The sequence below is a fragment of the Gymnoscopelus microlampas genome (assembly GCF_963454915.1).
Source record: "Gymnoscopelus microlampas genome assembly, contig: SCAFFOLD_122, whole genome shotgun sequence".
NCBI classification, from domain to species: Eukaryota; Metazoa; Chordata; class Actinopteri; order Myctophiformes; family Myctophidae; genus Gymnoscopelus; species Gymnoscopelus microlampas.
In genome coordinates this window covers 34,277-49,235 of record NW_028155678.1, presented here as the reverse complement: position 1 = coordinate 49,235, position 14,959 = coordinate 34,277, and the positions used below count along the sequence as shown (strand labels likewise).

At 42.1% G+C, this 14,959-nt stretch overlaps 1 protein-coding gene across 1 annotated transcript in view; it reads left to right on the top strand.

Annotated features, from left to right (window-relative positions):
* The window catches only part of LOC311041326 (nuclear pore membrane glycoprotein 210-like), a gene marked incomplete at its 5' end in the record, with an annotated part of 39,917 nt that extends 35,606 nt beyond the window's left edge, over window positions 1–4,311 (top strand). The window contains 3 exons of the mRNA XM_084086229.1: window positions 2,430–2,552; window positions 3,319–3,393; window positions 4,011–4,311. Of these exons, the coding sequence (XP_083942355.1) occupies window positions 2,430–2,552; window positions 3,319–3,393; window positions 4,011–4,111 (299 nt within the window). The 3' untranslated portion in view covers window positions 4,112–4,311. The remainder of the gene's footprint in view (window positions 1–2,429; window positions 2,553–3,318; window positions 3,394–4,010) is intronic.
* Window positions 4,312–14,959: the final 10,648 nt, after the last annotated feature.

Genomic DNA, 14,959 nt, shown 5'->3' with positions numbered 1-14,959 from the left:
AAAGGAGTAGTTCAACCAAAAAGTGACTTATTTTCTATCAATTACACACCCCATGAAGCATTGAATTCATGGAGTTTTTGTTGTTTTGTCACATTCCTGATCCAATAATTTGATAATAATAAAGATGCTAATGTATCCGGTAGGAGACACAAAGTTGACTCTTTGTGTCTCCTACGGGAATTACTGCCGGTTATCAAATTATTATGAATGCGATAAAAACAAAAATATCTCCATGAATTCAATGCTTCATGGGGTGTGTAATTGATAGAAAATAAGTCATTTTTTGGGTGAACTACTCCTTTGAATACAAATACGTTGGATGTAATTAAAGCGGGTCATGTTTGCAATTGTAACGGCTGAAATCAATGATGTGTCAGTATTCCGATATTAACCTGCGGGCCGCATTAAGTGAATGTGGGGGCCGCATGTGGCCCATTAAGTTAAGGAGTTCCGAGGTTAAGGACTTCCAACTGTTAATCTAACTAATGGAGTCAAGCGATTATAATAAAATAAAAATCTATTCGTAATAAAACGTTAAATGGACTCCACTTTGAGAACCCCTGAAACCCGCTGACCAATGCTGTAGGGCAGTGGTTCTCAACCAGTGGTCCGGGGACCACCAGTGGTCCTTGAGGGGGGTTCCAGGTGGTCCCCAGCTAAATGATGGAGAGTAGGTAACCAAATGGACCCTTCCTTATACAGTAGATCTTTAACTCTTGAGAGCGTAAAATGAAACCAAATGGACCCTTACGGGTCCATTTGGTTTCATTTTACGCTCTCAAGAGTTACATTATTGTTAAACATCTGCATTACTTAATTAAATCATTGTTAATTTGATCAATGTTTGCCTGTTATCTCTCCTATGGTACCAACATCAATATAGTATGGAATTGTGGACAAAATATTATGAAAAAACAACAAAATATTCAAAGTTTTGGGTCTGCGAGTCTAAATCTCATCAAATGGTCTGCGAGTCTAAATCTCATCAAATGGTCCATGGCTCAAATGCCGAATAAATAATGGACCTTGAATATGAAAAGGGTTGAAAACCACTGCTGTAGGACAAAAGATGCAAATGCCAAAACAAATACGGCATCTCCAAGCTCACAACGTGTTGTGATGTGAACAGCAGCGTTGAGAGCTTATAGCCCCTACTTTCGCAATTTTCTTTGTGAGCGGCTGTTTTACGACAAAGTATAAAATGCAGCTTAAGTGGTTCAATCAGACAAATCGACGTACTCAATGATTTGTTGATTATGTATACGTTCTGAGTTGGTACCACCTCCTGAACAGGGTCAAAATTAGGTTCTAAGAACCTCATGTGAAACGGGAGTCGTAGCGTATGGAAACGAATCCAGAACCCATGAAATAGTTAACAAGGCATGACACGCTTCACTTAGATCTTCAACTTCAAACGACTTTATTTTCCTTTCGGAACTTGGTTTGTGGAGTGGTTAAAAGACGACATGTCTTTTACACAGATCCCAGGTCACTATAAAAAAACACTAACATCTCTACTACAGTACTTAAAAGCATAATATATTAAAATCCATATGGAGCCATTCTCTAATCTCTTAGTAGTGTAAAAGAGCCGATGGTGGATCACTGCTCCGTCCATGCAAGGTCAGGGTTCTATTCTGAGACCGGATCAAGAACAAGATCATATGCCTCAGATCGTATAGCTTTTAATGGAAAGGTATTCTAGCGAACATGGCAAACAGAAACCCGATATTATAGGCGAAGAACTCGGCTCATATTCTCTTGCTTTAGTTCCTTTATAAACACTGTGTGTCTTTTTGTAAGGAACTAAAGCACACAGATAAGGCAGCTGTTTCAATAGCCATCCATTATTCCATTAACCCATTCAATCCAGGGACGCATCTGTCATTTTAAGATTTCTTTGGCTATTCAAAAATAGCAGATATACAAGCTCATAGCGCGGCACCGAGTGCCGCGCTATAAGCTTGTAGATCTGCTATTCGTTGAATATATATATTTTTTAAAGCGAAGATATTTTCTACTGGGGGGTCCCTGGACCTAAATATTTTACAAATGTTAAATGTTAAAAAATATATTTCAAAGATTTTCACACATTTTCACCACTTTTCAAAAATACCAGATTTACAAGCTCATAACGTGGCACTCAGTGAGCTTGTATATCTGCTATTTTTGAATAGCCAATAGACGCGTTCCCGGATTGAACGGGTTAACTATTAATAGGGTTTTTATGTAGGCCATTCATGCAGATTTCAGTCCCAGTCAGTAAAAAGGGAGAAAAAAAACCCAAAAAAGGAAACAAAAAACGTTTATATCACGGCTCATTTATTTGGCCAACACTTGATGATGTGAGTGCATCTGTTCACATGGGTTTTAAACAGATCTTCACAAGACGTTATAATCCTCTCTCTCTCTCTCTGACTGCCAAACAGCTGCCAGTCCAGTTGTGGGCCCCGAGGGGGGGGGCCAGTCCCTGCAGAGCCTCGTGGACTCCTACCAGATGATGTTCTTCACCTTGTTCGCCCTGCTGGCGGGCACAGCCATCGTCGTCATCGGTAGGTGGAATTTATCTGCTAGCCAGAGGAGGCAATTCATTATACCGTATGGAGTTTCTGTTATGTCCTCGCTGTCAGGCAGAAAGAAGCCTCCTATCTCCATATTTGAATCTATTAAGACCTGAAGCCGATTCTACAAAATGTCTTCTAAATCCCAACAGTATTCTGAAAAAAACGTATGTTTCTATATCAGTGGTGCTCAAACTTTTTCATGTCAATGACCCCCAAAATGATATGTATTTGGCCGCCGACCCCCATCTCAAAATATTTTGTTCCAGTGACCCCCCAGAAGCAAAGATTTGAGTTAAAAAATGTTCGCTTTAAAATGATATAAATATATTAATTTGCACACATTTTCTCTTTTTTTTTCAAAAATAGCAGATCTACAAGCTCGTAGCGCGGCACTCGGTGCCGCGCTATGAGCTTGTATATCTGCTATTTTTGAATAGCCAAAGTGTAAAATAATGCTTTTTAGCTCAAATCTAAAAATTACACAGATGCGTTCCAGGTCTCAATTGGTGAAGCTCAAGTTTTGAGCTTGTGGATTTGCTACTTTTGCTGTGTTTGAATTTGGATCCTGAAAAGTAACAGTTTTAGACGCCCGACAGACAATATAATATAATAATGCCAACCAACAATACTACCGGTCATTCTCTGAGGGTGTTTTTGTTTTTGTCAGAATCATTGTTTGTTCATGGACAAATATCTTCTGTTGGATGTTTATTTGAAATACAATATTTGATTATTTCTTTTCTATTGTACACAGTGTGCCATGCGGTTTTCTCTCCAAGGGAGCAAGGCCAGCACCCTGCCTTCATCCATAGGACACCACCTCCATCAGGTAGATATGGAGCTCATATTGATACGGGGCTTTCATACCGTAAATACTTTATCCATAACCTAAATTAAATGGTAAATGGTGCATTTATATAGCGCTTTTATCCCAAGCGCTTTACATAGATGTGCATTACATTCAGCCATTCTCACACACACACATTCACACACCGATGGCGGAGGAAACCGTTCAGTGTCTTGCTCAAGGACACTTCGACACCAACTCTGGGGGAGCCCGGGATCGAACTGGGAACCTCGCGGTTGCCGTCCGGCCGCTCCAGCGGCCACTCTACCCCAGAGCCACTGCCGCCCCAAATTAGTTTATCTGAAGATTTTTGTAAATAATATTATACTGTCAGTTAAAGCTCCTGTTGACGCTGTGTCATTTAGATTAAACTCCCAGGTTCTGTGCAATATCACACAATACAGAATTCATTCATCTTTTAATGAATTTGCTACGCTAATAAATACAAATTAAACGTTCCCTTAGAATGACATGCCAAAGATTTAAAAGTGGATAATTAATTCTGCCGTGTTGGTTAGCCAGTTTTACAGACAATAATTGATTTGTCCTGATCATTACGGTATACTGTATATGCTAATTCCTCTCGCATGTGATTTCAGGTGTTAACTCTTCAGTGATGAACTCGTTCAACCACTCCGTACATGGCTCTTGCCCCAGGAGTAGTCCAAAGCTCTACTCTCCTGACTACAGCTCCAGATAAAACCTTCATCTCTATATGGGATCACAGGCCAGTTCATACTTATTGCAGTGATTCTCAAAGTTTTTTATATAGGCTCTATGCACAGCAGCCATATTGTAAAGAAATTGGGCCTCTTCCTTACTACTGTAATGGCTGTTACCAATGATACTAATGAAGGCTCTGTTCCATTCTGGTCAAACAGAGTCAGGTCTGCTGTGCATGTTGGCTCACTGGAAACGCTTCCTTGAGGGGGTTCCAAATGGCCCCTTACGGGTGTGTAACTCTGAGAGTGTACAAATGGAACCAAATGTATTTGGTTCCATTTGTACACTCTGAGTTATGGAGGTCCTTGAAATTGTACGTTTTGAGAACCCCTGTGCTACACTAAATGGAACGGAGCCTTCATTAGTACCATTGGGAAAACCTGTGAAGGAAGTAAGGAAGAGGCCCAATTTCTTAAACCATTTCTTGAGCCTATTCAAGGACCCCCCAGTTCCATATAAATCAGGCCACAAAGCCCCCATAACTCTCAGAGTTAGACCTGCAAGCACCCATGTGGTTCCGAATCCTTACTGTAATTTTTTTTGTAACCCCTTCAAAAGCCCCTGGGGGGGGTCCCTGGACCACACTTTGAGAACCACTGATCTATTGAAGGTGCCTCTGTCCGTCCCGCAGACCAATACTGTAGGACACAAACTTGCAAATTCGTAATATATAATTTGATGTTTTCTGAAGTGTGTGTACAGTTGTTTAAAAGAAACACTGAAAATGTTTTAAGATAGTATTGATCAGTTAAGCCCTGTTGTCCACAGGGCTACTTTCTTTGTGCGTGTTTTGTGTGTGTGTGTGTGTGTGTGTGTGTGTGTGTGTGTGTGTGTGTGTGTGAAAGAAATTATTATTGTATGATTTTTATAGTACGAAGGGTCAGTATCGATAGATTTTTGCTTTACATAACATCGATTTGCATATTTTGATTGCTTCTCCACTTACGTACAGTACGATGAACCACTTGAAACGGCGTTAATGCTTTGTTTTATCATTAAGACTGGAGTTTATGTGAAATTCAGGAACTCAGGTTGTATTGTGCTTAAAAAAAAAAGACGTTTTTGATGTTCCAGAAGGCTAACGGAACCAATGTCGTCTGTCGGGTGGAAACCTCTCATGTCCAAAACTGTCACCTTTCAAGATTTGTGTATTCCAAAAGCATCAAAAGTAGCAGATCTACAAGCTCGAAACGCGTCGCTTCGCGCCGCGTTTCGAGCTTGTAGATCTGCTACTTTTGATGCTTTGTGTGACGCTGTAGTTTGGTCAACTTGTGAGTTAATTTACAAAACAACAGAAAGTTAAAATATGCAGATAGGAGGTTTCTGCCCGACAACATATTATGGGTAATGTTGTAGCATATTAAGTTTGTGAAATAATATGACCACTGAAGCCGTCCATGAAGCAGGAAAATGGTTAGCCCATTGTCTTTTTTTTTGTGGCATTATTCCGCAATTCATGTTCATTTTTCAAAGGACTGACATTTTGAGCCAGAAAATCAAAGCAGCTCCTTCCTGTTATATGCTTGATTTATACTCGGTTGCAGCGGTACCGTGCACCGGAAAGCCGAACTAGCGGATGTACAAGCTCACAACGCCACTCAATGGGATGGAGTGCCCTTACAGCAGCAATAATAAGAAAAATGCACACTCTTTATGTTATCAATTTGTTTTCCTTGCCCGTGAAATGTGTTTTTTACTGGGTGAACTGACCTCAGTAGGTCTACTGAATAGGGGAAAGAAATGACTATCCTTTTGCCATCTAATAATTAATTGTCATTGAGCTCGTAGAGCTGCTATTTCTGGTGCGCGACAGCGGCCGCATGCAACCATGTCTAACACAGGCTTTACTCCCTAATGTGAAACAGTTTAATGTGAACCATCGTTCAGCTTTTATAACCCTGTTCAAACAGCGATCAATGTGACCTGGTCTTTGCCTCTGGAAAATAACCTTTTGTATCAGAACCTTTCTGTTCCTTAGTGTACTGATCCATGTTTTGGCACTTATATTTTAAGTTATTTGGACCTGAGAGTGTGACATTGTTTTGAGACGAGTTCTTTTTGTATTTGAATGCAAAACGTTGGCCAGGAATTGTATTTATGTTGGGTAGAGATATTCAGTTTTACTGAGGACAGATGGAGTATATTATTCCTCTGAGATCTTCAATTGTGTTCAATGCGCGTGTAATTGTGTTATATTTTGTATTCATTGCCTTACTACTCATATCTGAAAAGCTTTCAGCACGTAGGCCAACCAGACAGAATAAATTGCTGGTCTGCTTGTGTGCGTTTGTCCGTCCATTTTTGCTTATTAAAGTTTCTACCGTTTTTCATCCTGCTACTGTACGTACATCTCTCTGTCAACCACAAATGAAATTGGGTACATTTTTGGCTTGGTTCATCAAACGTGTTCTTGTATAATGTTAATTACTTTTTTTTTACCAAATGGCTTCCACCTTTACAACCAAAAACGTCCTGAAGATGCATTGTTAGAAAACAGACTATCCACTGCACCTTTCATACATTCCAGAAGGTTCTGTCGCCTTGTGGTTCACCTTGCTTGATGCACAAGACATTCTCAAAATAGTTGCACTCGTACTGCCAAATCTCACAAAGCAAAACACAAAAAATACAGGGTTGGAACCTGTCCAGTGAACTACAGTAAACGTCCTCAACTTTTCCACACTGCAACAATGTACAATACAGTAGCACATTTTAGAGTGAGAACTCCCACGCCGGTTACACGGCCTCCTTCACGCCCACTACAGCACTCGCAGTTACTCTACTAATCCATTTGTTTATCCCTATCATTCAAGTGTTTTGTTGTTTTAGTCTGTTCATGACCTACTTGTTTGAGTACAAATGGAACCAAGTGGACACTCACCCATCTGTAACTCGGAATCAAATGGACCCTTAACCCATGCAATCCGGGAACGCATCTGTGTCATTTTAAGATTTCTTTGGCTATTCAAAAATAGCAGATATACAAGCTCATAGCGCAGCGCTATGAGCTTGTAGCTTTGAAACATCTTGAATATTTGTGCAAATCTTGGAATAAATATATATTTTAAGCGAACATATGCAAAATATGTAGTTCCAGGGACCCCCAGAAGGAAAGATTTGAGTTACAAATGTTCGCTTAAAAAAATAAAATCAAGGATTTAAAAAAAATAGCTGATCTAAAAGCTCATAGTGCGTCACTCGGTGCCGCGCTATGAGCTTGTAGAGCTGCTCTTTTTGAATAGCCAAATAAATCTAAAATGACCGATGGGTTCCCGGATTGAATGGGTTAAGGGTCCATTTGGACACACTCGAGTTAAATTACCGCTCAGGATTTTGTACATCAACTAGAAAAGCAACGACTCATGGCAGTGTAATTTACCCCATGGCTTCCCCTTGGTGTTTTGTGTGTCACACCAGGTTACAAGGAGCCGGCTGATGGGTCCATCTGTCCCTCGGTGGTTCTCTGCCGTGGCGCGCACAAACGAACGAGCGAGGGAGGGGGGCCGAGACGGGTGTTCTCCACTGGGGGTCTCCGGGGACGTGTTAAAGGTCTGACACTGCTGATCAAACATCCTCTGCCTTAGCCCGTGACAGTATTAGTCCAGCTGGGCCCACACTGCAGTCGCTGGCTCCCTGCCCCCTCCCCCCCCCCCCCACGGCCACTCATTTGTATGCCTCCTTCACTGGCCCCCCCGTGCGTGTCCCGACAACCAGACAGCCTTTTTTTGCGGATGAGGAAGCAGCAGGGAGAGGGCACGATTTTAAAAGCCCCCCCAATCACACCACCTACTACTACACCCACCACAGTGGATGTGTGACATGATGCAAAATGTGTTGTTACACGTTTCTGTTGCATGGCACTTAAGCACCGAGCCGTTTTTCATGTTATGAAACATGCGCCGCGTTTGGCTAATTAGGGGGCGCGTGTTTTCATCCGCGACTAATTACGGCAGTCTGTAAAAAATGTTCACACAGGCACGTATATACACACACACACACACACACACACACACACACACACACACACCCCGCTACATACTGTAGGAGAAATGTTCTACTGAGACATGGACCCTCACCCTACTGTCTGTAATTGCTTGACATTATTTCCAGTGGTGTAAAGTAACTTTTACTGTAAGTACTGTACTTAAGTACACTTTTGAGGAATTATTCTTTTACTGGAGTATTTCCCATTTTCTGTATTTTTACTTCTACTCCACTACATCTGAGACCAATATTGTACTTTTACTCCACTACAATTATTTGTTACTTTGCAGATACAAATTATTACATTATAAAACATACATAAACCACTTTAGCCCTATTCTATACCTAGGCTATTTGAAAATAGCAGATCTACAAGCTCACAGCGCGTCGCATTGTGACACGTTGTGAGCTTGTAGATCTGCCATCTTCAAACATTTTAGTTCTTTAACTATACTGATACCAATACTTTTGTACTTTTACTCAAGTAAAATTTTGATTATGGACTTTTACGTGGAACAGAGTACTTCTACATTGCAGTATTGATACTTTTACTTAAGACATTTGAGTACTTTTTCCACCACTGGCTGGCCATGAAGTCAAGTTGGCTAATGTGAAAAACAGTACCTACAGTATATGTTATAATTTGGCATGTTCAAATGATAAATTATGCTATACACGTTTTGGAAATTGTGGTGCTAAATCTGCCCCCCAGCCCCAACATTCAGCAAACATCTAGTTAAATAAGGTTTTGTGATGACAGGAGTGGAAGCGCCATTTAAGCAAATACAAGGATACTTGCATCATTAATATGCATTTAATTTCACAGTTTGGCATTAAAGAGGCTTCCAGAGCTTGGCAATTATGGCTCGTTTTAAATGTGAGACATTTACAATGTACATTTATAGGTCAATATAACGAGAACAGTCAATAGTATGCAGTAACTAGAAACTTCCTCCACTCGTATTCTCGTAACGTCGTAATTCCTCATAAGCGGGATGGCTGCTTTTTTATTTGCAGTTATGGAGAACTTTTTCATATAAAAGAACAAATGATATTGCCAAGATATGTAAATATCTGAATTTGTCCCTTATCTGTTGTACTGCCTTCTAAATGAGGTAGCTGTGTGAAGCCATTCATATATACTTTGTTGCTCGACTGAGTCGTGTGCCAAGAATCGTCAACCTACAAGCTCACAGCGTGAGCTTGAATATCTGCTGTCCTTGCTGCACAGCATGACACCTATAGCATCAATTAGGCTATAATACAGACCAGTGCCAACACGGAGGAGCTACTGTACAAGAGGCCAGTGGTGGAAAGTAACTAAGTACATGTACTCAAGCACTGTACTTGGATACAAATTTGAGGATTTTGTTTACTTTACTGGAGTATTTAAGAATGTCAGTACGTTTACTTCTACTCCTCTACATCTCAAGAGGCAAATATTGTACCGTACCAGCTGACTCTGTGACGCAAGGGTTTGTTTGTCTTATTCCACTCTGTTTGTTTTTTTCTTCTTTATTGACAGAGTGGTAATGAACTTCAAAAGCAGGACAGACCGGTTGTGAAACGGGTCAAAATAAGCGGTTAAATAACAGGAAGAACACTCCCAACATGAATTCTAGAATATTGACCCGTTACCGAGGACACACAGGGCTCAGGGCGAACACACTACCAGTGCCAATGTTTGCATAGGCATTTTTCATGCATACATTGTGTCACAAGCAAACATACAGCACAAATGACATGACATGTAGTAGTAGCAAGCTACAAGCTCACTTTTCAGCAAAGATTGTTTTTGTAGAAGGAAAAAAGGAGAGTAACCCAGGTGGTTATTGACCATTTTAAGTTCCTGCCCATGATATTTTGATGGAGGGAAATAAACTACTCTCAGCTGTGTCATTAGATTTTATATTCAGATTTCTTTTTTTTCCCCTCAACACTAAATGTTCTCATTTTACTTCTCATTACCGAGGATAGTGCAGACAAATAATCACGGTTCACATTCATAGATTATTAGCCAGATGATACCAACAGTGTGTTTTGGACCCAAGGGGACAAAGGTTTGTTTGAGCGTCCTGATTCAGTTAAAATGTGCTGACATTTCGTAATCAAAGGGCCACATTTTAAATGCGGTTTCCTCACAGAGGATAGTAGTGGCATTCGCGGTCTCAAAGGACCGCACGATATATATTTTGCTCATTAGGGCAGTCATCCGTGCTAAGCCGAAATGACATGCAATTTATTTCCCCCATCAAGGGCTCGAGAGATACGGAAAAGCCCACCTGTCAGGCTGTCTCTCGCTGAGAGCCGTCCTGCTGTATCCAGGGGTGAGAGGAGACCACCACTGTTCCAGATGGCTTACTGTACTGACATGTGGAGGGGATCAATGGCGCTGGACAGCGCGAGAGAACCTGACAGGAATAGTAAAGGGCTGTTCCATGCAGAATAAACAAGCTGCTGGAGTCGCCTTAATCCATTAAGACCGGGAACGCGTCGGTGTCATTTTAAGATTTGTTTCGGCTATTCAAAAATAGCAGATCTACAAGCTCGTAGCGCGGCACCGAGTGCCGCGCTACGAGCTTGTAGATCTGCTATTTTTGAAAAATCGGGAACATTTGCATCTTTGAGTATATCTTTTTTTGAAAGACCTAAGGTCGATTCTATAAATGATGTTCTAAATCCCAACAGTTTTCTGAAACACTTTATAGGTTGCTATAATTTTCATGGTGCTTTATCAGTGGTTCTCAAAATTTTTCATGTCAAGGACCCCCAAAATGATATGTATTTGGCCGCTGACCCCCATCTCAAAATATTTAGTTCCAGGGACCCCCCAGAAGCAAAGATTTCAGTTACAATTGGTTGCTTAAAAATATATATATATTCAATACATATTCAAATTTTCATGACTTTTCAAAAATAACAGATCTACAAGCATGTTATTTTTGAATAGCCAAAGTATAAGATAATGGTTAAAGTGGTTAAAATCTAAAGTGACAGATGCTTTCCCTGTCTCAACGGGTTAACAACAACAATATGTCCGGATCAGATATTCAGGAGGGCCCGGAGTTGTCGAGTTGTGATTCCGGCGATATCATGAAATCTGTTTTTGTTTGTCTTTTCTTTTCTTCCTGGGATTATGTAGGGATGAGTTTTTCCACACAATCACATTCGAGCCCCTTCTACATCTTTGCCCTGTTTTCATTTGTTGCAGAAACCTCAGCCCGACTGAGGAGGATATAGTAACTTATTTGTTTTTTCCACATTCACAGCTTTTCATTATGTCTCTATAGATGAATCTCCGCAGACAATTCCCTTGCCAAACCCCCCACGGTAAAGCAGAACAAATGACCTCTATAACTTGCAATATTCTTCCCTGCTTGTGTGCCAGTTCAGATTCATTGCACGAATGCGGGGCGTCTTGTATACGAAGGAATAGGTGATTGCAATGGATGGGCCTCGGCAGAGAGAGGGAGAGAGCTGGCTGGCAGACGGGCTTGGCATTCTCAGTAAAAACTTTTCCACTCTGCTGGTTAAATGATCGGGTCCCTTGTTCCATCACAGCTGGCAAATGTTTTGTGGGGCTGAACTAAGAGCGCCGAGCCTCACAATGGGCTTTGGCTCAGTGCAAATTTATGAGTGGCTTCACGCTGTAAATCTCTGCAGCTGGCAGTTGGTACCCGGTGGCAGAGGCATCACACACACACACACACACACACACACACACACACACACACACACACACACACACACACACACACACACACACACACACACACACACACACACACACACACACACACAGACCACTGGCATCTGTACCGGACTGGTCATCCAAGTCCAAGACCATAATAATGACGATGTGTTTCCAAATGCTTCATATGTGGGGTGGTGGCATGCATGCACACGCACGCACGCGCGCACGCACACACACACACACACACACACACACTAGGCCTGTCACAATTATTACATAACTAGACCATACCCGGTCGGCGCAGCGCATCCGTGGGGGGATATGCGCACATGATCTGGCAACCCGGGAGGCAGTTCGTCCCATAGCTGGGCAGCCCCGTAACCATGGCGACAGTGTTTGACACAAAAACGCTAATAAGAAGCTAAGATTTGATGAAATTGAAAAACGGGCTTCACAGTTGCGTTCAGATGGTAATGGTCAATGGCTGTGTGCAAACTCAGAGCAATTGGTCCAGCCAGTGAGGAGAACCGGGTATCTTCACTCACGTACTCACCACCACTACAGAGGTTACTAGAATTATAGTATGACTAGACCATACCCGGTCGGCGCAGCGCATCCGTGGGGGGATATGCGCACATGATCTGGCAACCCGGGAGGCAGTTCGTCCCATAGCTGGGCAGCCCCGTAACCATGGCGACAGTGTTTGACACAAAAACGCTAATAAGAAGCTAAGATTTGATGAAATTGAAAAACGGGCTTCACAGTTGCGTTCAGATGGTAATGGTCAATGGCTGTGTGCAAAATCAGAGCAATTGGTCCAGCCAGTGAGGAGAACCGGGTATCTTCACTCACGTACTCACCACCACTACAGAGGTTACTAGAATTATAGTATGATAATCGCCTATTTGCAATTATTTGAGATAATCGCAAGAATTCTTTGCATCGTCATAATGCATTTCCATGTCGAAACATTTTCATATATTGTCAAAAATAGTGTAGATAGCAGATCTACAAGCTCAGAACGCGCGTGTTGAGCTTGTAGATCGGCTGTTTCCGCTATTTATGTTAATGTTTTTATAGTAGCCTATAAAGTCATAAAATGATGTAAGCTATTTTGTCATATCTGCCCCGTGCACCTTTTTGTTTACGAAGCCTGAAAGCCAGACAGAAATGTCATTTCTATTCATACAGTATGTTCCAATGTTCAACGACAGAAACGCAATTAAATCGTTAATTGCAGTTACTTGAGCAACAATCAATCGTCCCGTGAAATGTCATCATCGTGACAGGCCCCACACACACACACACACACACACACACACACACACACACACACACACACACACACACACACACACACACACACACACACACACGTGTAAGGTTGTATAGGCTTCCCTCTTCTGGGTGGCAGGCAGCCTAAAGCGGGGCTCTTGACTTGTAGGGCTCCTTGGCGTTGTGCCAGGGGGGGGATTAGAGAGCTGCAGAGAAAACCTAATGCGCTACATCTGCACTTTGTGTTCTTTATAAAGGCCTCCCGCTGTCACTTGTGCCACCTGCGTTGTTCGCCGCGGCGCCTGCCTGCCTCCGCGACAAAAGCAACGTGTCTTACAACTTGTATTAACCCACAAGAAGACCTGAGGACCCGATTCTAAATCACAACAGTTTTCTGAGTGTATTGGGCCGCCGACCCCCTGGTATTTTGGGCCACGGGGTCCCTGGCACAAAATGTTTTGTGCCAGGGACCCCCAGAAACAAAGATTTGAGTTAAAAATGTTATATAAAAAAAAAAATATATATACTGTATTTTCAAAGATTTGTGAACTTTTTCACAATAAAATGAATAAATAAATCTACAAGCTCATAGCGCGGCACAACGTGACGTGCTGTGAGCTTGTAGATCTGCTGTTTTTGAATAGCCAAAGTGTAAAATAATGACGCTCTCCCGGCTTCAATGGGTTAATGTGTTCATGGATGTGAAGAGTGTTGGTATTTTTCTTGACTGAGTGCATGTGCATGTGCGTGTTCTTTGAGTGCATGTGTGTGTGTCAGTGTTTTCAGTGTCAGTGTTTTCCCTATACGGCTTTGATGCCGGTAAACAGGGGAATGATCACAGCCACTGGGGACCGAACACACACACACACACACACACACCTTCAGCATCCTTCCTCCTCCTCAGCATCCTCTGGGAAATGGTGCCTAATTTATGCTTCGTCGTATATACTGACGGCATCACGGGGCCGAGAATAGCCGATCTGATAAGCTCACGGCGGCGCGTCTCATCCGTGACACGTCATGAGTTATACTGTTAGATCTGCTATTCTCTGAAGCAGTGGTTCTCAACCTTTTCAGGCCGTGACCCCCCCCCCCCCCCCCCACCCAAAAAAAGATCATATTTTAACTGGGGACCCCCACCCGCGCTGTGAGCTTGTAGATCAGCTATTTTCATTTTCTTTTGCCTCTTATATTTTTTTACAATTTGACCAATGTTTGAGCAGTTTTATTGTATAGTTTGTTGATTACTTTTGATGCAGTAGTTGTTTTATACATTTTTTGGAAGTATTAAAAAGGTCTTAAAAGTCCTTAAATTGTCACTTAACCCCCCGAATCATGTGGGGGTCCCAACCCACAGGTTGAGAACCACTGCTCGGAAGCATAAATCGGAGGCTTCAGTCAGCCATCAATACACGTGCCACACATCCTGAGCTGGGAGATCCTGAAGGGGGAGATGTTTACAAGAGCCTGTTTTTTCTTGTCTCGCTTATACACTTCCACACCAGCTCCACTATGCAGCTCAGAAGGACAAGGCCTTGCTAAAAATGCTAATAAACATGTGCAAGCTGTGTGAACTCTGTTGTCTGAATCGTTAATGCGGGATAATGGCAGGTAATTGAACGTGAAACCTCAAGCTCTGTAATATTCACTAATGGACACTCGTCTGCTCTCTCTCTCTCTCACACACTCTCTCGTTCTCTCCATTATTCCGTCTCGTCTGAGCAGTGTTGTCTTTGCTGCAGTTTGCCCTCTCTCTCTCTCTCTCTCTCCCAGCCCCTGTCTGTGTGAAAGAACGACCTTGTGTCACTCATACTAATGTGCTGCTGAATCATTATTGATAAGTCTCCTCCTTGTGTCGAACACTGCCACTGT